The 25,920-nt window shown below is 42.5% G+C and overlaps 1 protein-coding gene across 4 annotated transcripts in view; it reads right to left on the bottom strand.

Annotated features, from left to right (window-relative positions):
* Positions 1-25,920, bottom strand: part of LOC126267991 (paramyosin, long form) — a 179,824-nt gene that overhangs the window by 37,062 nt on the left and 116,842 nt on the right. For all 4 annotated transcript variants that reach the window (XM_049973353.1, XM_049973352.1, XM_049973354.1 and 1 more), the window contains exons 6-12: positions 17,819-17,897; positions 17,613-17,732; positions 14,253-14,378; positions 11,384-11,580; positions 8,865-8,997; positions 7,659-7,875; positions 3,088-3,215 (exon numbers count right to left, since the gene is read on the bottom strand). In XM_049973353.1, coding sequence (XP_049829310.1) covers positions 3,088-3,215; positions 7,659-7,875; positions 8,865-8,997; positions 11,384-11,580; positions 14,253-14,378; positions 17,613-17,732; positions 17,819-17,897 — 1,000 coding nt within the window. The remainder of the gene's footprint in view (positions 1-3,087; positions 3,216-7,658; positions 7,876-8,864; positions 8,998-11,383; positions 11,581-14,252; positions 14,379-17,612; positions 17,733-17,818; positions 17,898-25,920) is intronic.

Here is a 25,920-nt window from a genome sequence, read left to right as displayed (position 1 = left end):
GAAATGAATCACCCCATTGGTGAGTTGTGCGAGCACTCTCTGAAATCAAGCATCGCAATAGGAACAGATAACTATTATATCCACGTCATTGTTTCTGAACTACGCTAAACATAGTTTCTAACCAGGCATGGTTGCAGATAACCGTACTGTACGGTGCAATCACATCTGCAACACTGATAACATAAATATGAAGAGTTAGAAAACAAAGGTTTACATTTACTTTGTAAATGAAATGCTGAATCAAATGCGTCGGTTCTCAACTGCGAAAATAGGCACACTGGATATTTGTCGATTACAGCGCCATATACCACGAATGGGAAACAATGGTTTGAGTAAATCGTAAGTATTTTTTGGAATAGTATTCGAATATGAAACACAAATGGAGGGTTCCCATTTCAAAATACAAAGTTGGTCCCGGCCTCGCAGGAGGGGTGGTTAGGTGGTGGCCATTTGTAGCGCAGACAAATGTCCCCATTAATAATATTCGCTTTCCACTTAGAACATTTTTTGGGTGTGTGATGTGTCGTTTTCGAGACAATGTTCAGATGAAAATCTCTAGACGGACTTGGTTTTGTTAACGGTATCGAGATCAGACATAAAAGCACTGTTACGAAACTTTCAAAAGATGTAAACTTTGCACCGGATATTAAATGAAACGTTAGTTTTGATGGCTACTGCACTCTGTGTTTACTGACCGCGCAGAAGTTCCCAAAAGCGTGAAGGTATGAAATGAAGCAAATTAATAAAACAAGGTGGCATCGGATCGAAAGTTGTGAGTCAGCTTGAATGTCACATAACATCATTTGTTAACATAACCAGTTAGTTTAGATAGTTTACTCTGCAGAACCGCTCATGTATTTGTTTTACCTCTGTAGAACCTACAAGCAGCCTATACAGGGAGCACACACTGAATCCGCGGGCACACACCCGGCACAACACTGGCCTGCGCAGTGCCTAACAGGCTCTTATAGTGGCCGAGGCACGCTTCTAACAACTGTCTCGCCATAGGCAGGCCGCTACACGCCTATGAACTCTACAAACACGACACGTCCCTGAGCACATGCGTGTCGGCCTCCGAGGATTATTACCATTACTGCTCGAGTCCCTGTTGCGCATGTCTTCGTTACTGGTGAAATACATTAGAAATTACCCATATTGCATTACGACAGTATCATTTGAGATGGAAATAGTTAAAGAGGGTAGGAATTCTATCATCTAAAAGATATAAACAGAAATGAGAGGAAGGCAGACGACATATAGAAATCTCTGGGTCCTGTTCGCGATGAAAATGCTGGGGTAGTTTTCAGGTTCGTCAGGGGTTGCAAATGCTCGCAAATGCATTTCTCCAGCATCTCACAGGATGAAATACATTTGATAAAGCACAGACATCAAAGATTGGCCAGAGACAGCAGCAGTGATATTTCACAGCGCTTTCGAGGATTATTACTATCTTTCTTACGGATTCTTCCGTTATTTCTTGGAAGAATTCCATATTTAAGGTTGAATAACAAGTACACTGGGTTTTTCCTGCTGATATTTGTTGATTTCTAACGGTTTTTTGCTTTTTGGGTCATAAACAGGAAACAACTGACTAGCTTCTGTATCGGACATTAATTCTTAGGTAATCAAACATTATAAGCAAAGATACAACGATCTGCACAGAATGTTATGCACCAAACTTGTTTCTTAACGTTGATGTTACATTTTACCCAATGAACAATATCATGCACAATAAGTAATTAAAACTACACAATATTACAGTATTACAGATTATATTCTGATAATCCTGAAGCTTGAGAGATCTTGACAGTGGTTGAGAAATTGTTAAACTGAGTCCCTTTATTTACGTTGTGCATCAAACACGCTTTTTAGCACAGGTAATGACACTTAACGTACTGGACAATATTAAACACAAAAATCAAAATACACAATATTACAGTATTATAGATTATATGGTTATGATGAACTAATTTGTGAGGTCATGACACTAGTTGAGAACTGTCTGACTGAGTACTAGTGACGTATGTTGTTCAACAAACATATGACTAGTGGTCAGTTAGACAGTTCTCAACCAAATGTCACAACCTCTCAAATTACGTCATCATAACCATGTAACGTGTAATAGTGGAATATTATGCACTTTAATTATTGTGTTTAATATTGTCCATTGCCTAAAGTGTAATTTCAACGTTAAAAAACAAGTTTGGTGTAGATCATTCTGTGCAAGTGGATTATACCTTTGCTTACAACGTGTGGTTGCGGACGCTACTCTGTTGTTTCCTGAAGATGGCCCAATAAGACGAAAAGTAGTTGGAAATAAACAATTATCAGTAGAATAAAACAGTGTACTTATTGTTCAGCCTTAAATACTACTGCCCTTAAAAGGAAAAGTCTTCAAAATTGTGCAATAGGTATCTGTTTTTCTGACCTGTAAATGTTCCATAATATCATCCGAAGGGAAAACAAGAATTAAAGGGGCCTTGCCGGATGCTGCGGTCTAAACTAGTGGTCATTCAAACCACTCACATGGTGACAACTGATAATCTTGCAACACCGTGCAGTGAATACTGCCTCTCGTAGCGGAGCTGTCAGTCCCAGAAGTTGCTACCAGCAACACAACAGGATTGAGGAAGATGCCTGGCATGTATAATAGAGGGCAACAAGAGCTGTGCAGTGTCTGAGCTCTGAAACGGACACTCTGCACGAGGCGCAAACGACTCTACACGAACCCGCGTCTGCTCCACTGGAGAGATCTCGCTGGATCTAGTACATGGGGCTTGATCGCCTGAAGTCGGTGGCGGGATCAGGTGTGCAGCATGATATGAAGGGCTTATTTCAATAGTGGTACAAGTCCATTACCTCCACTTTTCTGTCTATGATGCTTCTGAAACTAATGGTCGAAACAAACAGAAAGAAAGGTTCATCCTTAGCAAGAAGACATATGCTTGATTATTTGTGGTATCTCAGCTGCAGATTTTTCAGCGCTCATTTAACTTTAGGGCCCTGTATCTCAGAATGAACAAAAATGGACTTGTACCACTATTGAAAGAAGCCCTTCACATACAGTGTGGAGTATACTGTACTCACGGCCTCGGCTTCCTTGTAGGCGGCGCTGAGTTCCTCCCGCTCGTTCTCCAGGCGGCGCAGTTCCAGCTCCAGCTCGTGCAGGCGGCGCGTCAAGTCGCTCAGCGAGTTCTTGGCGTCATGCAGGTCGTCTGTAGGCACAGATTGCCGTCGTTAAGGGCCGGTTCAAACAGTTGCTGCACGCTCTAAATCTGTCTCTTGCTTACGTGCAATTCAAAAATTAAAATTAAAATTTAGTCGAGTCATTAGCTCTGCCCAATATTTACAACTGTGAAGTACTTCAACATGGCACCAATAGCGAAAACTCCAGGCGACTCGAAACAGCTAAGTATGTTTCCATAAGACATTATGTGTGTCACATCTAGTTGCCCTATCACGTCAGTCATTCCTATGCTCACGAGGAAAACACAGCAAGTGCCCTAACCCGAATTTCGAGAAGCTTCGCCCAGTGGAAGAAGAACCAAGTAAGAGACCATGTGTCTCAGTTTATCCGTAGATACTCGACCATCAAAATTTTCGACGTAATTTAGATGCCTTTTAGCGCTAGGTTTACTCCGCCCAGTTGGTGGACTAGTGGCTAGCGTCCCAGTCTCACACTTTTGCCTCTTGCGTATGAAATCCGATTATTGTTTTTATTTTTTCATTCATATACACTCGTCCGTAGAAGGTTACTAAACGAATGTTTCTTATCAAGTTTTCGGATACAAGGGCGTTATGTTAATTCAAAAATTAGAACTGGATTTCGCAATAAGTGTCGTACATTTATTGTATAATGTATGTGTGTATGGTATTTTCAGGGGTTACAATGTTTTTAAATTCACATGTTCTTATGTTTCATTCTTATATCAATTATTAATTCTTATATTTAATTCTTATGTTTCTTCTGCAGGAAAATTTAGTGCACTCCCTAGGGTGACACCGATCACAGAAAAATTCGAAACATAGAAATCCTGAACACCACGAGCATCGCGCGAAGGCAGGGTTGCCACAGAAACATTTCTTCGGCTGAGTCCCACCCGCGAAAGAAACTTCGTTAACAGTGCTGAATATTTCACGCGTTGGAAATAATTTCGCGGCCAACCGCGCATAAACTTTTCCGACAACTGGCGAATGCAGTTGATTATGAATAAGAAATTTCACTGAAAAACATTTTAAATAATTTTTCTATTTTTTTTATTTTTATCTCTTTTTTATTCATTCACCAAACATACAGTTAGTAGACGAATAATAACAACCTAGTTTCAATATACATTAGAAAACTTTCGTGTAGTAATCTTCTAAGAAAATGGATAGATACCTTTAAATGAAAAACATAAATATAAATAATAATCGGGTTTCGAACAGGGGGCACAAAAGTCTGTATCCGCTTCGGTTGGACCGTTTACTTGCTAAAAGGCACATAAATTACCTCGAAAGGTCGAATATCTACGGATAAGCCGAGACAAGTGTTCGCTTTGTTTGACCCTTCTTCTACTGAGAATACTTTCTGCGAAATCGGGTTACGGCACTTGCCGTGTTCTCCTCGTTTGTTAGGATGGATGCGACCAAGCGGGCCATGTGATTTTAACATCATTTGTTTTTCCCATCGGTTCCTTATCCCTAATTATCCCAGTACCTCTCCTCGCATATCAGATACCAGTCATCATTCCGTAATTCTAGTAGAGGATGTGATACCTCCGGTATCTTGGCTGTACCTAAGCATAACACCAAATTTTTCTCCACTTCAGTCATACTACACTGGAACAAAGTATCCAGTAAAGTGTGATTCATCCGAACATTCTACATTCAGTATGAGATGAGACCTTTCTGTGTTGTCATAGGCACAGCCTCTAACACGTTGTAGGCTAACTAATTTCCATGTATGCAACAACACTATTTGTGTCTCATTGTCAACAAGACCCCAACTGCCGTATTCCTCATCTATCTATATTTATTCTTCCAGCTCGCCTGCTAAATTTTCTTTAGTTAATTAAAAATAATTTAAGTATTTTAAATTTCGTGATGTAATCTGGAAGCAATCATAGCGTAAATAAAAGAAATGTCAAAGTCGCACTTTTTTTATTAACTGTTTACCAATTCGGTGTTTTTAACATCGTTAGACCTTCTGTTGGAAAGCGTATGGGTCCATAAGAAACGTAACAAAATAAAAGATAATTGCACTACAAAAATGTCAAAGATCTGCTGACACCAGCGGTTGGGCACATCGTACGTACGAAAGCAACAGGCTGACAGTAGTCAATAGCAGTCGCCCTGGTCTGTCGGCATGGCTACAACTATGATCTTAAATCGTAGCTGGCGTGTGTATCTTGACAACAACGACGTACGTCCATGGCTTTAAAGCCTGTAACTGTCGTTATAGCAACTAGAATATTGCTGAATGCTTTTTCATTTCTCGCAGTGATGGCAGATCTTATAAAGAACTACTTTTTTCACTTGAAATAACGCTTAACATTTACTTTGATTATTACATGACGTAATGTGCATTCAAGAATTTCCCCATGGGCTGTGTAAGACAATGTACTCTACCTGTTTAATGTCTGGCACTTAACCGGGATGTTCAGTTGCAATATACGGCTGGAGATGCATGACATGTACCTATTAGGAATTAATGTCCCTTTCAGTGGTGACATTCTTTCATTTCTAACCATGTAGATATTACGTTGTTGTTGTGGTGATCTTCAGACTGCGCTGATCTATCCTATGGAAGCTTCTTCATCTCTACATAACTGATGCAGCTTACTTCCAGATCACTGTCATTATCTGTCATCTCCTGCATCTCTTTCTATAACAGTATCTTTAAATTTGTTTCCCTTTTATGGGCCTACTATGCACTCCTTTCACCTTTCAGCCTTCCCGTCTTTGCTAAGTACTGGCTTTCAATCTCTTCTCTTCTTTAAGCGAATTTTCTACACCATGCGGCGTCTCTATCATCCAAGTTTCCATCTCCTTCTATCCTGCTAGTCGTCTTTTTGCATGGCTCTGTCCTGCATCGCACTCCTCACTCCATGGTTCCAGTGTAGCCAGGGTTTTCCGCCTTTTCTGTGCCGTGGTGGTCTCCAGTGTCATTTTCAAAACGGCTATCTTTCCTATGTCATTCTTCTAAAATGTCCATATTATGTTAGCCGTTTATTTTGTTTTGTCTACAATATCTTCTGTAACTTCGGTCGGTTCTCGTAGCACTTTATTTCTTAATTTGTCTCTTCATGTTACTTCACAGCTTCGCCTCCAAAACTCCATTTCCATTTCCTTTCATTTCTTCTCGTTGACCGTGGAGACTTCCCACAGTTCAGCACCATATAAAGCAATGCTATCAACTATACTTTCATACATCCTCCTTTACAAATTTTTTGACGTTGTTTTAGTTCAAATAACGAAGTATTAACAGTTTAACTGCCAGCTTTCACTTTCCTATTCTGTGCTATATTTCCTCGTTGCCTTTATCCGAAAAGTGTGTTCCTACATATTCATATGAACGCCTACACGTTACTATAGATCCATCATCCGTCCATTTCTATATCTCCTATGCCTCCGTCTGAATTCTTAATATCCTTGAAAGTGCTTCTCTATCCTCCAAAGGTCTCTCCAGTTTTCATGTAGGCGGCATCTGTCGTACTTACAGTCATGCATGCCTATACAACCTTACATTTGTCCTCTAACTTTTGCTGCTTAAACATTTTGCTCTTTCTGTCAAACTCATTTTTTAGACATCTCTGTTCTCTTTTGCGTGCCTCTTTTTTTCTCCTTTCGTGATTTAAACTCACTATTTCGTGTGTTACTCGAGGATGTCTACTAGGCCTAGTGTTTCTTTTTCATTTGATCCTTTACTGCCGTCACTATTTCATCTCTTAAAGCTACCCATTCGTCACCTATTGTATTTTTTCCATGATGTAATCAATAGTTGCCTCATGTTCCCTCTAAAACTCTCAAAAACCTCTGGTTCGTGCTATTTATCCAGGTCCCATCTCCTTAATTTTCTACCTTTTTGCAATTTCGTAAATTTTAAAGTTCAGTTCGTAACCAATAAAGGGGCAGAGTCCATCTGTGCCGCGGGAAATGTTTTACAGCTTCAAATCTGGCTTCCGAATGTTCGTTTTACCATTACGCAATCTATCAGTAACCTTCTGATGTCCTAGTTCTGTGCCACTTAAGCAACCTTCTTTCGTGATTATTAAACCAAGTGTTAAAAATTATTAAATTATTCTATGAGCAAACTTCTACCAGGCAGCTTACCCTTTCATTCCTTTACCCAAGTTCACGTTCTTCTTCTATTTCTCTCTCACTTCCTTTTCCTATTACCGGATTCTTGTCCCCCATCACAGTTAAATTTTACTCCCATTCAACGATCTAAACGGTAACTTTTTATGTCATCCTAAATACTTTCAATCTCTTCACATTCGCATCTTATACATTATTCTAAGGCTAAAGTGTTTGTTATATTAATATCTTGCATATTGGCGCCGTAGGAAACATCTGCTGAAGGTCAGTGCACCAAAACCGGCAAGCTATTAATTAAAAAAGAAGTGCACTTGTGACTTTTATTTGTAAAGGCAGACAGAACGGCGCGGACGACGTACCGGAGAGCTTCTTGTTCTCGCGGATGAGCGTCTCCTTGTGCTCGCGCGTCTTGTCCAGCTCGTGCGTGATGCGCTGGATCTCGGTCTGCTTGTTGCGTAGTTCGCGCTGCGACGACTCGTACAGCGACACCGTCTCCTCCAGGCGCGTCTTGATGTCGATGTTGATCTTCTCCAGGTGCTCCGTGCGCTTCTGCAGCTCCCGTGCCGTGTTGTTGGCCTGTGGCGAGGGACAGAACGGCAAAAGTATAAGCGAAGAGAATAAATACAGTAACGCTGAAATGTGTCAAGATTCGTTACATCAAAAATGCTGTCGTACTCATCAGTCCCAAGATTGGTTTAATGCCGTTCTCTTGTGCAAGTCTTTCCTTATCTGCGTAAACTTCTGCAGCAAACACACGCTTGATCCCGCTTTCTGTATTCAAGCCTTGATCTCCCTCTGGAATTTTTACTTTCCACACTTTCCTCCACTATAAAACTGACCATTCCTTGAAGGTTCAGGAAACCTTATTTCAACATATGCCTTCTCTTAGTCAAGTTGATTCACAAGGCTTTTCCCTCATCGATTAGAATCAGCGCTTCTTTAATAGTTACTCGATCTTCCCACCTACTCTTCAGTGTCCTACTGTACCGCCGAATTTTAAAAGCTGCTATTCCTTTCTTATTGTTCGCATTTCATATTCTTACCACGCCACGGTCTAAACAAACGCTTTCAGAAAAATACATATTCACGCTTACATTTATATCGGACATTTTGTGTTTTCTTATGACGACATCCTGCTGAGTAGTTCCCTCCCGCAGATTCGAAAGGCGAACTATTTTACCGAGGAGGACGACGTCATATTAAACCACATAACTTATTTGCATGTCCTCAGAAAATATAACGGCTGTAGTTTTTCGTTGCTTTCAACAGTACGTCAGTATCAACATAGCAAGGCCCTGTTGTCTGTCTTACAAGGTCACGCCAGTCGTACAGACGTATTTGGAGATTCACCGACAGCCGTTCCTCCCACTCATCATCCGTGTATGATAATGGTATCAGAACTACCCTCCGCCACACACACTGTAAGGTGGCTTCAGAAGTGTACATCGGAGCGGGCGCACGCGCACTTTCGGGCGTGCTTGTGTATATGTGTGTGTGTGTGTGTGTGTGTGTGTGTGTGTGTATGTGTATGTGTATGAAGTGTCAGTGATGCGGACTCTCCTCACCTTCTCCAGGTCGATGATGAGGACCTCAACCTCGCTCTGGAGCCGCGACTTCTGCTTCTCCAGGTTGTTCACCTTGACCAGCAGGGTCTCGATGTGCTCCTCTTGTTCCTGAATGCGGGCCTGGAATTTTCGCCTGTCAAAAAGCACAACATAGTGTTAGCAGCAGCCGTATCACACACGAAAGACAATTAAGAAGCTGCATTGAAAGGAGGTAGGCACCGATGTATGCAACAACTTTGTTGTAAAATTATTAGTCTCTAGAGAGTTGAACACTTTGGTTCTTGGTATGTCTGAAACTAGTGCTACTGATAAGGTACTTATAAAAAAATTATTTTGCAGGCATCATATAATGTGGATCTTAGTAAAGAAAACCCAATATTTGACACAACTGGAGTAACTTTTTTACTCGGTTAAATGAAAGCAGACTGGCCATACTGAAATAAAACGAGTGGAAGAATGGGGCAAGAAACTGGCCTTGTCCTGTTTCACAGAAACTATCCCGGAATTTGCCTTTGGCGATTTGGGAAAGTCACGAAAAGAGATTCCTCCAGGCTGTAAGTCGAGCTATTTGCACCCATTCAACGATGGATTTTTTATGGTTGACAATGCGCCATGTCTTCGGCTCACAGTTCATCGCGATTTGTTTGAAGAACATTCTGGACGATTCCGGCGAATGATTTGCTCACCGCGATCGCCAGACATGAATCCCGTCGAACATTTTTGGGACATAATCGAGAGGTCAGTTCGTGAACAAAAGCCTGCACCGGCAAAACTTTCGCAGTTTTGGACCACTGCATGGCTCAGTATTTCTGCAGGGGTCTTCCAACGACTTGTTCATCCGTGTCACGGCGAGCTGCTGCACTACGCCGGGCAAAAGGAGGTGCGACACATTTATCACATGAATACACTACTGGCCATTAAAATTGCTACACCGCGAAGATGACGTGCTACAGACGCGAAATTTAACCGACAGGAAGAAAATGCTGTGATATGGAAATGATTAGCTTTCAGAGCATTCACACAAGGTTGGCGCCGGTGGTAACACCTACAACGTACTGACATGAGGAAAGTTTCCAACCGATTTGTCATAAACATAAAGCAGTTGACCGGTGTTACCTGGTGAAACGTTGTTGTGATGCCTCGTGTAATGAGGAGAAATGCATAACATGACGTTTCCGACTTTGATAAAGGTCGGATTGCAGCCTACCGCGATTGCGGTTTATCGTATCGCGACATTGCTGCTCGCGTTGGTCGATATCCAATGACTGTTAGCAGAATATAGAATCGGTGGGTTCAGGATGGTAGTATGGAACGCCGTGCTGGATCCCAACGGCCTCGTATCACTAGAGATGACAGGCATCTTATCTGCAAGGCTGTTACGGATCGTGCAGCCACGTCTCGATCCCTGAGTCAACAGATGGGGACGTTTGCAAGACAACAGCCATCTGCACGAACAGTTCGACGACGTTTGCAGCAGCATGGACTATTAGCTCGGAGACCATGGCTGCGGTTATCCTTGACGCTGCATCACAGTCAGGAGCGCCTGCGATGGTGTACTCAACGACGAACCTGGGTGCGCGAATGGCAAAACGTCACTTTTTTCGGATGAATCCAGCTTCTGTTTACAGCGTCATGATGGTCGTATCCGTGTTTGGCGACATCGCGGTGAACGCACATTGGAAGCGTGTATTCGTCATCGCCATACTGGCGTATCACCCTGCGTGATGGTATGGGCTGCCATTGGTTACACGTCTCGGTCACCTTTTGTTCACATTGACGGCACTTTCAACAGTGGACGTTACATTTCAGATGTGTTACGACCCGTGCGTGGCTCCACCCTTCATTCGATCCCTGCGAAGCCCTATATTTCAGCAGGATAATGCAGAAAATGTTCGACTGCTGCCCTGGCCAGCACATTCTCCAGATCTCTCACCAATTGAAAATGTCTGGTCAATGGTGGCCGAGCAAGTGGCTCGTTACAACACTCCAGTCACTACCCTTTATGAACTGTGGTATCGTGTTGAAGCTGCATGGGCAGCTGTACCTGTACACGCCATCCAAGTTCTGTTTGACTCAATGCCCAGGCGTATCAAGGCCGTTATTAAGGCCAGGGGTGGTTGTTCTGGGTACTGATTTCTCAGGATCTGTGCACCCAAATTGCGTGAAAATGCAATCACATGTCAGTTCTAGTATAATATATTTGTCCAATGAATACCCGTTTATCATCTGCATTTCTTCTTGGTGTAGCAATTTTAATGGCTTGTTGTGTAGTGGGGGGCGCCAAGGTACTTTTCAGTAAGACTGTAGAATATCGGATTTACAGAATAGGCGAAAGATCATAAAGTATGGATGTGAGGTTTTGCTTCAAAAGAACGTCTTACCCATTCAGAGTTAGTGACGCAGTGTGAGGCTGCAACTTGTTCCTGCATCTAAACAAGAAATTACTACCTGGGGCGAAGTTGGTTTCGTGACAGTGGTTGGCAGGCAGTAATTGCAGGTGAAAGAAAGGGATTACTGACCTGAGCTCCTCGACTTCTTCGATGCGCGCTGCCGCCTCCGTCTCGTACTTGGAGCGGTAGGTGGCCACCTCGCCGTTGGCCTTGGTCAGCTGCCTCTCCAGGTCCAGGCGCGCCTCCGCCTCCTCCTCCAGCTGCACGCGCACAGACTCCAGCTCGATCTCTACCTGGTGCAAGCTCGCCTCCAGCGTCTGGCGTCTCTGTGCAAAGCCGAATACCGAAAGTCAGCATTACTTTACACCTTACGACTGCAGGACATTCACCAGTTCTAGCCTTTCCTACAAAAATGTCTCATGGGTCTCCTTCCCTCCCAAGTTTTACTACTTCCTCCAACTCCTTAAACGGCACACAATTCGCTTCGCTTTTTTTCTCTATTTATCCGTCTCCAACTTATATCCTGCATCAGTTGATAAAATTTCCTCCCCTCCTGAGACACTTGGAATGCCAGAGCTGGTTCTACGTCTCCCCACCTAATCGTCTCCCAACAACGCTCTGTGATTCCCATGCTTCGAAACAGTCCTTCCTTACATCTCCCACACGCTTCATGCCCTTTGCCAGAGTAGTTTCAACCACCTTACCCTGCCTTACCATGTAATCGTTCCTGAGATCTATCCATCCTATCCACTATAAACTACACCTTACAATAGAAATGAAGTCTCCAACTCACCCTTTACCTTCATAATTGCAGTCGTACCCGCCTACTTTTTGACCCATCTTTTGATCCTTGCAAATACTCATTCCATAGTCTTTCTCGTATGACTTCCCTTCCAGTCACACCTGCAATCAAATCCCTCAGTTGCGAATTTTTAGCAGGAAAACACACCACGATTATATTCAAAGGTCTCGAGATCTCACACATCACTATATCATCAAGACTAATACCGTTATTGTTTTTATTCTTATAAATGTATTTAGCTGTATTAAACAAAGTCTGAAGAGCGTGAACACAGCCACTGCTAGCCCGCGTTCACTGGGAGATGGGAGGGGGATAAGATTCGCAAGGAACAAGACGTGCTTCGGATTCCACGTTAAACTGCAGGTGCCCTTTTCCCATTATTACTACTGAAGTGGCTTAAGGACACGCAAGTCACCGAAGTGGTGTCCAGTTTAATGACTTGTATAGGGCCGTTGAGCCATTCAAAATTATTATTATTATTATTATTATTATTATTATTATTATTATTATTATTGAGGGAAAGTAAATAATGGATACATAAAACGAAAGCATTATTAATGTTACAACGGAGTAATCTGCTCCGTTTCTGTCTTCTAGCACCCATTCGCCTCCATTTGCTCCCATCACTACATTACTACCCTCCTGATCCCTTTGCTTGTATTCGGTCACTTTGACCCTACAGTAGCTCTAACCCCCCTTCCTTTAACAATACCTTTTCACCCAACAGGGCCTTCCAGTTTCAATAAAGGTGCGGTATTTCCTTGAAAGTGAGTTTGAACACTGACACAGGATTGTTCTGACAGACGTTGATGGGATCGATTCTTCCAAACAACCTGTAAGCTCCAAGAATTTCCGCTTACGCTGCGTTAGCCTAAAAACTCACTGGACGCTCTCTAGCGTCATTAGATGATGTTTCCGAACGTGAGTTTCTATCCTCAATTTGGTCCTCGACATACTCTCTACTACCTCGGGATCTTTTTCTTACACTTGCGTCTTTTGATAGCACCAATGAAAATTATATTGTAATTATCCTAAAACTCATCCAAATGTTTACTTTCTTAATTTATGTTCCGTTATTGCAGTGGTCTTGAGTACGAAGATTCGCTGCTCTATCCTATGCAAGCCTGTTCATCTCCAAATAACTAATGTAACCCACATCCATTTGAACCTACTAATTGCACTCGTCTCTTGGTCTCCCTCTTCAATTTTTACCCCTTCCCTTCTGTACTAAAGTGACGATTCCTTCGACTACGCTCCATTATCCTCGTTTTGCTTTTGTTGCTGTTCATCTTATATCCTCCTATCAAGACACTATCCGTTCCATTCAACTGCTCTTCAAAGTCCTTTGCTGTCTCTGACAGAATTACAATGTCATCGGCGAACCTCAAAGTTTTTATTTCCTCTCCATGGATTTTAATACCTACTCCGAACTTTTCTTTTGTTTCCTTTACTGCTTGCTCAATGCACAGATTGAATAACATCGTGGATAGCCTACAACCCTGTCTCACTCCCTTCCCAACCACTGCTTCCCTTTCATGTCCCTCGACTCTTATAACTGTCATCTGGTTTCTGTACAAATTGTAAACAGCCTTTCGCTCCCTGTATTTTACCCCTACCACCTTCAGAATTTGAACGAAAATGACTTGAATATGGGTATTTTGCTTATTGTATTCCCGATTCTCTTGAGGGTTCTTGTACATCTAGTTTATTCAGTATTTAAACACCGTTGAAGCTATATTTTGATTTGGCAGGACTCCTTGTCAAAATTTTTTATGTTTACTCCAACCTCTAGTTTTTCTATTCAGATGTACCGAATGACGGAACTTCAGTTTGCAAAGGCTTGTTTGGCAGTTGCTGCGGCTTTCTTTAATAAGAAGACCTTCTTACATCTGTGGTCGGCCACAATAAAATGTGTTGCTTTCTGAGATTTTCTTATTCCAATATTATAAATAGGAACTGAAGGATGAGTCTGAGAGGAAAAGTTTTTATTTCAGATACTTATAGATAGTTCGGCGCTTGCGAAATCCTTTTATTCACACTCTTAACACACCTCATAGCTGCTTGTATATAATGGAGCGGAATGACACAGTGGCAAAGGGCCTGAACAGGTATCCACTAAAAGCAAGGTTTAGATAAATTCCCACTGTTTGTCGTTTGGATATTTCCTACGCTGTGTGTCGTTTGACGAACACTCACCCTCTCATCGTCCTCCAGGCGCCGGCGTGCGTCCTCGAGCTGTCCGGCCAGCTGGCTCTTGAGGTACGTCGAGTTCTCCAGGTTCACCTTCAGCTCCTGCACCTCCTTCACCAGCTCGATGTTCTCCTGCGGGACGGAAAATTCACAGTTGTGGCTTAAACACTTAGAACATGTATCATTCTCTTTCATAGTTCAAAGGAAGGACAGACTAAGGGAGAAAATGTTAACTACTGAGGGTCAGAAACGCTACTTTTAGGGTCCCTATAGATGTGATAGAGGAAAGCTATTGTAGAGTAAAGATCAGTACAGGAATGTCAGAGTACTTTGAAGTCATCACTGGTCTTGCACGAGGAAACACATTATCTCCAATACTTATTCATTTAAGTTTGGAAAAGATAGAAAACACCAAGAATTAAAACCAGCTGGAATGAGACTGGGTGATAACGCAGTAAATTGAGTTGCATATGCGGGAGATATAATTCTATGTGGTAGAAAAGAAGACTGACAGCTCATGAGAAGGTCCTACACAAATATTGCTAGGGAAGCTTGGTTACAAATTAATGAGCAGAAGGCTAAGTACATGGTCGTAAGCAAGGCACACAATTATGGTACCCCATTGCCGGTTGATGAAGTCACTTTTGAAAGACTGACATATTTAAATATTTGGGAATCATTATTACCGAGCATAATAGAATGGATACTGAGATTGAGGCAGGTATCACAGCGACAAAAAGAGCATGTTTTGCTTATGGGACGTACTATACAGTCGAGCAGTTTCGAGAACTTTTAAAATCAGACTATACAGAAGTTTAATTCTCCCAGTAGCTCTGCATGAGTCTGAAACATATAGATTAAGATGTACATTGAAATGGAAATGAAGTCCCATGCTTTTTTTCAGAGCGTAGGGGAATGATGTGGGAGACTGGCACCGCCATACTAGGCAAGGTCCTAATGGAGATGGTTTGCCGTTGCCTTCCTCCGACCGCAATGGGGATGAATGATGATGATGAAGACGACACAACAACACCCAGTCATCTCGAGGCAGTTGAAAATCCCAGACCCCGCTCGGAATCGAACCCGGGGCCCCGTGCTCGGGAAGCGAGAACGCTACCGCGAGACCATGAGTGGCGGACAAGATGTACATTACAAACGTACAAAAACTGATTTTTTTTCGACGGAAAGATGTTTGGCCACAAGAAAGACACCCTCTCACAGGAACGGAGAATATTAAAAAATAAGGAATTGCCGACATCTACTCACTGGCTGAGATTGGCCGAAGGATTAAGAAAAGCAGAGTGATGTTGGCAGGACACCTAATTAGGATAGAAGAGGAAAGACTACCGTAAGTAGTTTTCTCAGTATTCTTGGAGGGCGGAAGTGGCCGAGGAAGGCCACTGACAAGGTACAATAAGCGAAGATACGGAAGCGATGGGACTGAGGAAAGGAGAATGGACCTCGAAAGGGAGGAACAGAGATGATTGGCGGAGGAATGTAGAGAACGCGTATAATCTCTCAGCCAAAGCTACAGTTAAAAAGAAGAAAAGAAAACAAAGGAATCGGGAAAAGTAAAAAAGGAATGTGAAGGAAATGCTAGGAAATAAAACAACAAAACAAAAATTTCAGCTGAAAAAGAGCACGGAAATGTAGAAACAATTACAAAAAATTACCGATGGAATTAGGCAGAGAAGACTAATGTTCTATACAGACAGACAAAGACTAACACATTGACTGCCGTGAACTTAGTGACGTATGTTTCGCCGCCAGTCCACGCCAGGCGCGCGGCATTAGGCCTGAGGTTCTGGCGGCCACAAGCTGCGAGGGTGCGGTTCTGCTGTGGCCACCAGTTATCACATGGCAGTCACTGTTTTAAGTTCAAGAAGACTGACAAGTAAAAGAGCTTACGACAGTAGATGAAGATGTGGAAGAAGTCGGCATAGGTAAAGGATAAATGAAGACGGAACAAAATACGGAAACATATTTAAGAAGATAGAAGGTTTCCGAGACAAAACAGTAGTAGGCAGGGAGGAATATAAACAGCAGAAAGAGAGGAAAGGAAATTGTGATAAGGTATTGATGGGTTAAATGTAGCCCTTAGCTGCTCTGTAGCGAAAGCAGAACACGGAGGTTCGGAAAAAAGTTACAAGTGAGTGGATGGTAATGGACTCGCGCAAATGTTTCTTACAGAAGTAGGAACTCCTTCGCCAGAAAGAAAGCAGAAAACGAGGAAAAGAATAGGAAATGAAGTAGAAGCGGATAGAAGGTACTGCAGCAGACAGTACTATCTGCCTAAGGACCATGTGCAACTTTGCATATTTAGAGCATATCGCACAAACGTCCGCATACAAAAGCGACCAACACGAATTTTAAGCAACTTAACAGGCGGCAAAAATAGAAAACGCAAGAAATACTGTTTATGACAATATTATTGCACTGGCGACAACAGCTGTAAATGACTCCTTGAGGATACGGGATGTGACTGTGCCGCGTTTAATCTGCATCAAAGACGCAAGGAGAACAATGATACCGTTGGGCCCTCAAGAAAAGAATTTCATCATGGGCTAATATAGTATAACACACATTTTGCGAACCGTTTAAAAGAGAAATCAAGAAATTTAGGGGACAACTAATTCAGATAGGTGTGTCTAGCCTTGCTTTATTAATAGTTTGACACTTATCACAATCGTGCAGCAGTCTGTAACTATACAGGTTACGTACAGTTTTTTTCTTTCTGTTTAACCGAACAGATACGCAGTAGGTGAATAATGGGATAGTGCAATGTTATCATAACGGAATAGAGCTACACCTGAGATTACACTTGTTAGGTTTAATTCATTTGGCAACTTACAAGTAAGGGTTACACAAGAAGAAACGGGTGAGTTTGATGGCGGAGAGGGGGGGGGGGGGGGGGGAGGAGGTGAGGAGGGGGGGGGGACGGAGTCCGAGGAATGAGATAACATTGCTACAGTTTTTCGTTTTTTTGTAAATAAATGAATTTCTACTACCAGCTATATTATGAAAGTTGATTTATTTTGATAAACGCGTCACTCTTTCAGAATTTGTTCTCAGTTTAAGTGCCTCTTCTTTCAGCAGTTCTTGGAAATGCTTGTCAAAATAAAACAACATTCATAAAATGACTGGTAGCCGAAAGTAATTCCTTTATGAGAAATAACCGTATTATCGTACAATCACAGGCTTGTTCACAACAATGTTTAAAAGTGAGGTTACAGAAGCTTTATGCGTGCAGTCGCTGAAGTTGGAGAGTTTAGATTCCACAAGCGGAGGTATAAACAGAGTGCTGAGTGCAGAATATATTCGGGATATACAGTCTGAGAGATCGAAGAGAAGGCAATAGAATCTTACCTGTGACAAGCGCGTCTTGTGGGATGTGATGTCAACGATGGTGCGGTTCAGCTCCTCGATCTTGATGCTCAGTTCTGAGATGGTGACCTCAAGCCTCTCAACATGCTTGACGCTCATCAGCTGCAAAGTGGAAACGGTATTAGAGGAGCAGTTGGAGCCGTACGAGGGTCTGGCAGGCTACATACACACAACAGGTGTTCGCTCACCTTCTCCTTGTTGGCCTGTTCGATTTGGGCCAGCAGCTCGTACACCTCCTGCTGGAACTTGGCCTTCTCCTTCTCAGCCCTGCAACACAGAGGACATCTCTGCTCATTAGCCTCTCACTTTTACACTGTCTTGAAAGGAGGGTATAAGATGAACATCGACAAAAGCAAAACGAGGATAATGGAATGTATTCGAATTAAGTCGGGTGATGCTGAGGGAATTAGATTAGGAAATGAGACAGAAAGTATTTGTATGGAGTGTAGCCATGAATGGAAGTGAAACATGGACGATAAATAGCTTAGACAAGAAGAGAATAGAAGCTTTCGAAATGTGGTGCTACAGAAGAATGCTGAAGATTTGATGGGTAGATCACGTAACTAATGAGGAGGTATTGAACAGAATTGGGCAGAAGAGGAGTTTGTGGCACAACTTGACTAGAAGAAGGGATCGATTGGTAAGACATGTTCTGAGGCATAAAGGGATGTCCAATTTAGTACTGGAGGGCAGCGTGGAGGGTAAAAATCGTAGAGGGAGACCAAGAGATGAATACATTAAGCAGATTCAGAAGGATGTAGGCTGCAGTAGGTACTGTGAGATGAAGAAGCTTGCACAGGATAGAGTAGGATGGAGAGCTGCATCAACCCAGGCTCAGGACTGAAGACCACAACAACAACAACAGCAACAACAACAACAACTGTTCAAATGGTAAAAATTGCTCTAAGCACTATGGGACTTAACATGTGAGGTCATCAGTCCCCTAGAGTTAGAACTACTTAAACCTAACTAACCTAATAACATCACACACATCCATACCCGAGGCAGGATTCGAACCTGCGACCTTAGCAGCAGCGCGGTTCCGGACTGAAGCGCCTAGAATCGCTCGGCCACAGCGTCCGGCTGTTTAACTGGGAAGCAAAGACCAAGTGAAGTAAACAGAAAAAGCTGCTTTACTCTAAGTTGGAGATCGGGTGACTGAGTTGTTTGTGGTTAATAAAGTGATGGAGTACGTTCGTTTACCATAGTCTGAAGGCTAATACGTCTTCAGATTGTGCTTTCTTCTTCATGCCAGGCTACGTACGCTCAGGAGACAAAAGTCAAGGGATGAAGATGTGCGTATACAAAGATGACGGTAGTATCACGCACACAAGATATAAAAGGGCAGTGCATTGACGGAGCTGCTATTTGTACTAAGACAATTCGTGTGAAAGCGTTTCCGACGTGATTATGGCCACAGAGTCTGAACGCGTAATGCAAGTTGTTCAAAAATGTTCAAATGTGTGTGAAATCTTATGGGACTTAACTGCTAAGCTCATCAATCCCTAAGCTTACACACTACTTAACCTAAGTTATTCTAAGGACAAACACACACACCCAGGCCGGAGGGAGGACTCGAACCTCCGCCGGGACCAGCTGCACAGTCCATGACTGCAGCGCCTAGACCGCTCGGCTAACCCCGCGCGGCAATGGAAGTAGGACATGGGACATTACATTTCGGAAATCGTTAGCGAATTGAATATTTCGAGATCCACAGTGTCGGAAGGGTGCCGAAAATATCAAATTTCAGGCATTTTCTCTCACCATAGACAACGCAGTGGCCGACGTCCTTCACTTAACGACAGAGAACAGCGGCGTTTGCGAACATTTTTCATTGCTAACATACTAGCAACACTGCGTTAAATAACCAGAGAATTCAATGTGGGATGCAGGACGAACGTATCCGTTAGAATAGTTCGGCGAAACTTGGGGACAGTGGGCTGTGGCAGCAGACGACCGATGCGAATGTCTTTGCTAACAGCACAACCCCGCCAGCAGCAACTCTCCTGTGCCCGTGACTGCGTCGGTTGGATCTTGGACGACTGGAAAACCGTGGCCTGATTAGAGGGATCCAGATTTCAGTTGGTACGAGCTGATGGTAGCTGATGTAGGGTTCGAAGAGTGTGGCGCAGACCCCACGAAGCCATGGATCAAAGTTGCCACCAAGGCACTGTGCAAGGTGGCGGTGGCTCCATAATGATATGGACTTTGCTTACGTGGAATGGACTGGGTCCTCTGGATGTTCGGCTACGTGGAGACCACTTTCAGTCATTCATGGACGTCATGTTACTAGAAAAGTGATGGAATTTTTATGGATGACTTTGCGCCATGTCACCGGGTCACAATTGCTCATGATTGGTTTGAAGAACATTCTGGACAATTCGAGCGTATGGTTTGGCCACCCAGATCGCCCGCCATGGATCCCCTCGAACATTTATGGGACGTACTCTAGAGGTCAATTTGTGCACAAAATTCTGCACCGGCAACACTTTCGCAGTTATGGACCTCAGTAGAGGCAGCATAGCTCAATATTTTTGCAGTGTGCTTCCAACGACTTGTTGAAGCCATCCCATGTCGAGTTGATGCCCTGCACCGGGCAAAAGGTCTGACACGATATTAGGAGGTGTACCATGACTTTTGTCACCTCGGTGTAAAACGTAAACTTCATACACAGAACGATCAAAAGTTTTAAAATTTTGCAACTTACGACCATCTTACAAATTAGTTTCTGATAATGGGAATGCAGAAATATTGTAATACATAAGGAACTAGCAATGTCTGACTCGGAGTTTCAGATGACAACTGTCGAAAAACTGAAATCGATGGTAATCACGTTTAATAGGCTTCTTCAGAATTTTGAGAATTTCCATAAGTGCTAACTCTTCTTATAACTGAAGTGGATAGCCAATGAGATGGAGAAAACAGCACTTTTATTAAAGAGTAAAGATTGAAGCAAAATTGCCCTCAATCTTTTACGAAATGAGAATCAATTTAGTACCTTCAGCTGCTGACGAGCGTTGATATATATATGCGGGGACAGGTGAAAATGTGTGCCCCGACCGGGACTCGAACCCTGGATCTCCTGTTTACGTGGCAGACGCTCTATCCATCTTAGCCACCGAGGGCACAGAGGATAGTGCGACTGCAGAGAATATCTCACGCACGCCTCCCGCGAGATCCACATTCTCACCTTGTATGTCCATACACTACATTCGTAGTGTCCCATCCTAACACAGGAGTTCCTGGGTTCGAGTCCCGGTCGGGGCACACATTTTCACCTGTCCCCGCTGATATATATCAACGCCCGTCAGCAGCTGAAGGTATTAAATTAATTCTAATTTCGTTTTAGACGGCTGCAGGTCATCAATGGTGTCTGTTATTACGGACATGTCCGAAAAAACAGACACCATGTCCATATAAGAATCAATCTTTTAGGTTAGTATGATCTTTACACACAAAAAAAAAGACTTACCCTATGCGGTTATAGGGGAACCTACAGTTTAATGTGGACCCCAAAAAAGGTTTAATTTGGTCATTTTCACATTAATAAATGATTGTCAGAGATGAAAAACGCGAAAATGGTCAGCCAACGATTGAGCAGCAGGTTTTTGGATTTATAGTTTGACATTTACCTACTTAGCTATCGTAAGATAGCCACAGACAAAAATGAATTACTTTAAAGAGAATTGTAAGTCTAAGGGAATTTAAATCTTGTGCCACACACAAAAAATAGGAACAACTGACACGTAAACTGAAAAATCCTTAAGCGACACTGTTTCTTTCTTTCAAATGCATGTTTCCCTTTACATAACAAGAAGAAAGTAGTAATCAGCCTTGAAGCTCTGCACTGCCCCAACCAACCTTTATTTTTACTGTTTTTAAGAAAGCAGAATTTGTGTCATAGCTTCGAAATATTTAATACATATCTTTAACGTTAAAGAGGTAGCATCTTCCTTGCCTCAGTGAGTGGAACAATTCAACCTGCTACGTCATTGTCGCTTCATTAGACCGCCTGTTAGCCGAGGATTGTTGTGCTTGTAATTTCGGAAACCACGAGACCTATATCCATTTGATCCTGGACGGAGGATCAAGCCAGAGAGACTCCACGTCTGAAGTTGAGCAAGAGCATGACGCCACAGAGAGTGCTACGGCTCTGCAGCCGAAACCCCGTTGCAGCAACACCGCGGCCAAAGCCAGCTGCCGTGATAAACAACGTTTGCAGGACAGGGGTCGCTTGTGGCCCGCTTGATTGATATGATGAGCAGGTAGTCATCTAGAACTAGCTCGTCGCTAAGGTGAGGCAGAAACCACCATCCCACAAGGGCTCTTCTGTAGGCAGCACTAGAATACCCAGACAATGTAGGTGGTCGCCGCAGTCCATGTTCGTACAAGAATCACACGTGACGCTACATCCTTCTTGTTGGCAGGGTACGTTTCAGACGCGTTTGCGGAATGTTTACGTGGGATTAAATGTGACGACTCGCTCTTGCATAATCGTTCATCGCAATCGAGCACTAAAGGTTATGCTGATGATGTTCACGAGTTCGCGTGTTTACACAACCCTCAATGGGACTTACAGATTAAACAAGATGATGCACCATTCCATTGCTTCCAGACAGCACGGCGGTGCTTCAACAAACAGTCCAACGACATAAGGGCATCCACCTAGAGGTAGAGTAGTGAACAGCAATTCCAACCGATTCCCATTATCTTCCCTTACACTTCCAACTGTTTGTAAATCGGAACAGTCAAATTAATGCTAAATGTTCTACTGGCTGGATGGCTTATTGAGTTGGGGTTGCTTTGTTTGAGGAAGACCAGACAGCGAGGTCATCGGTCTCATCAGAATAGGGAAGGAAGTCGGCCGTGCCCTTTCAAAGGAACCATCCCGGCATTTGCCTGGAGCGATTTAGGGAAATCAGGGAAAACTTAAATCAGGATGGCCGGACGCGGGATTGAACCGTCGTCCTCCCGAATGCGAGGCCAGTGTGCTAACCACTGCACCACCTCGCTCGGTGACGACTTATTCTCGACAGTTTAAACCAGAGTTTTAGGACCGTAATCCGAATATGGATTTTAGCTTCTGGAGAAGCTGCTCTTCTTCCGTGAGAACTCTGGGAATTTTTTGTTCTTTATTGTTATTAATTGTCCAGTGCTGTTAAGCTGGCTGTAACAATACGAAGTGTTGAGTACTTGATTAAATTTTATTATACTCTTACAAGCCACGTATATCGTTTGCCAGAGAGGACAACACAATATGGAATTGCTAAGAATATAAGAAACGAAAATTCCTTCTAGTACGCTAAAAGTACACCAAATCTTTCAAGAAATTACTGCAACCAATCGCTTTTTGTTTTGTTCTTCAATTTTAATTTTCGATTACCGGTTTCGAATCGCCTAACGTTTGGTTATCAGATGATACATACTGGGGGACTTGCTGAGTTATTAGTATGTGTTGGTTTGTTCTTGATGCACACATTGTTTTGGAAAACATGACGTATATTTTCCAGTGACGTTAATTTAACAGAATTTTACAAATTTAGGCACAGGTAACAACTTCCACGTGCTTCGTAATGAATAAAAGTTTTAAGAGTATACTAGTTTCCACGCACAAGAGCTTTCAATATTACAGTAAAAAGACTGAGCTTAAGAAAAATTTCCTGTATGCGAATGACAGTATTAAAATCAAGAGTGGCAGATTGTGGCTGAGAAAAAATCGCCGGAAGTTCCGGACTGGATGTGAATTTCTCATTCACATAAGCTGTTACACATAAAACTGTCATAAACTGGATCAATACTTTTTTTGAAAGCTACAAAAATTTTACAAATTCTCGTGTAGCTGATATATTTTTCTCTCGTTAATTTCAAAAATTATTTTCATGTTTTTTCCATTCTAATAACCCTTCCCTTAAATAGTTTTACAGGAACGCTTTGTTTTTCTTCTCTTTCACATCTATTTTCTCTGTTTACTATATTTCTATCCACTTTCATTTGCGTAGGTATCTTGAGACATTGCCAAAAAAATCACCTACATCAACATGAATTTTTTAGATAATTTAACCTTATTCTCAACTACTTTTTTGGATTTTTTCCTTTCTTAAAATTTATTGTTCTGGATTTTTTATGCTCAAATTACTTTTTCACTCACTGCGGCCCTTCTGTTTTTACTTGTCTGATTGGTCTTCTTTCACTTTATTTTAAGAATAAAAGTTGTCTGAGTGTTTAATTTCTTTAAATTAATCTGTACCTCTGTCACGTTGTTACTAAATATTTAAAAGAGGTGAAAGGAATAAGATTCGAACGTTTTTTTTGTGGTTTAGAAAAGACAAGGAATTTGTTGTATTACAATGAAATTTTCCATTGTTATGACTAGTGACTATAATTTAAGATTCAAGAAAATATTTCATGTGTTTTTCAATAAAGCTGTTTTATTGTAATATCTTTAAAAATATTACTATTGCATATGTAATAACGTACGGAAAAGGTCTTTTAGATTCTGTGGTTAAGACAGAGTATCTACTGAAAACTTTTAGACAACACTACAGACTTAACTTTATGTGTGTCGTTTATCATTTTAATTTCAGGGTAAAATGACTTACCATTGGGGAACTTGTATGCAGTTCTACGACGTATGTAAACGTTTTTTCGTTCGTATTTATACATGCCAGGAAGCAATTTCCATTTTATGGGTATGGAACTTCCACTTGTGCGTTACACTTTCTCTGGGCAAGGTTGAAACCCATATTTCCTATGGTTTTCCTTCATGTCAGCTTCTAAGATGGTTCAAATGGCCCTGAGCACTATGGGTCTCAACTAACCTAAGGACAAAACACACATCCATGACCGAGGCAGGATTCGAACCTGCGGTCTCGCGGTTCCAGACTGTAGCTCCTAGAACCGCACGGCCACTCCGGCCGGCAGATGTTAAGAACTTTGCAGAGGAATAAAAGTGAATACTTTTTAGTTCACCTTTTTTTGTCTTATCAACTCTGCTGTATTTGCTATTCTCTAGTTTAAATTCTGTCGACGCCCTTAAGATTCCATTTTTAGGCACAAAGGTGCACCAACCAATACATGCCTGAAAGATATATCATCTAAAAGAGAATAGTTTCGTCATTCTCTCTATTAGACGACGTACTTGGAGGTCAGAAACTCTGTGAAAAGCATGTGAGGGTGTTGCAGGGTAGGTTCTGACGAGAAATAGTTGATATGAAAAAATCGAGACCGTGCGCCGTTTCCGAGTTAGTTAGCGTTGAAGTTAGCCGATCACGCCGTTACACGCTCAAAGTCAAGAGGCCCGCTAGCTACAGCTAGGGTCAGCTGTTCTCAAAGCGTAGACGACAGCACACGAGACTGCTCAGCCTTTGGCTCGGGGTCGATCGTTACTTGCGTCCCATGTACAGCTTTTGCGTCACCCACTTGATCGGTTTTAGGAAACCAAACGAAGAACTAGTTTTGTGTCACCGTCTCCGGCGGGCCTCTTGAATTAGGCAAAGGGCTGATTGGCTAACTTTAATGATAATTAACTGTGAAACGGCACAACGCATCGAGTTTTTTTCTTAGCAGTTATTTCTCAGAAAAATTCCATTCGAACACTCCTACAAGTTTTCCAGATTGTTTCTGACCACCTTGTATGTCGCAGATGTACAATGGTTCCCGCAGCCTTTTACTTCCACATGGAGCCTCGTGGCTTTGAATTCGATATAATTTAAAGTGGAAGACAACAAATACAGATGGGAGGATAAAGAAATAAAAGTATTTATTTCTTTTCCTTCGTGAATTAAATTTTCAACATTTGTGTGAAAACAGGATGGAAGCAGGGAGCCTATCTTTCTTTTTTTTGTTATGGCCGTCAAATTTAATAAAAGGAGATATTGTCAATAACAAAATGATTTGGAAAGAATTGTGTGTAGCAATTTTTATGTTAATGGAAATAGTGTTGTTTTTTAGCCTTTTGTACTGATGCTCAGAAAGCAGTCCAGAAGCGCCATTGGACACCTGCTGACGCTATAAGTTGCCGCATGGGGCACTGGGAACAGCGACACGTGTAGCCAGTAGCCAGACCGATTGCTGACGCAACAGCTGGCAGGCAACCACACTCTCCTAGCATAGCCCGCGCTCAGCTCTCGTGAGCGCTGTTCTCGCGGTATTCTATTCTTGCTCTTCCCTAAAACTGCTCGCGCCGAGGGGCAGGCTTCTCGGGTTAAGTAAGGTAGGCGTGAGCTCGTAGAGTTGCTGCTGCTCCTAGTACTGCCCTGCTGCTGGTGTGCACAACCAACTGTTCAAACGT

This window comes from Schistocerca gregaria, chromosome 4 (assembly GCF_023897955.1).
Source record: "Schistocerca gregaria isolate iqSchGreg1 chromosome 4, iqSchGreg1.2, whole genome shotgun sequence".
In the NCBI taxonomy this organism is placed as follows: domain Eukaryota; kingdom Metazoa; phylum Arthropoda; class Insecta; order Orthoptera; family Acrididae; genus Schistocerca; species Schistocerca gregaria.
The sequence above is the reverse complement of the archived record's forward strand: the minus strand, read 5'-3'. Positions and strand labels throughout refer to the sequence as shown.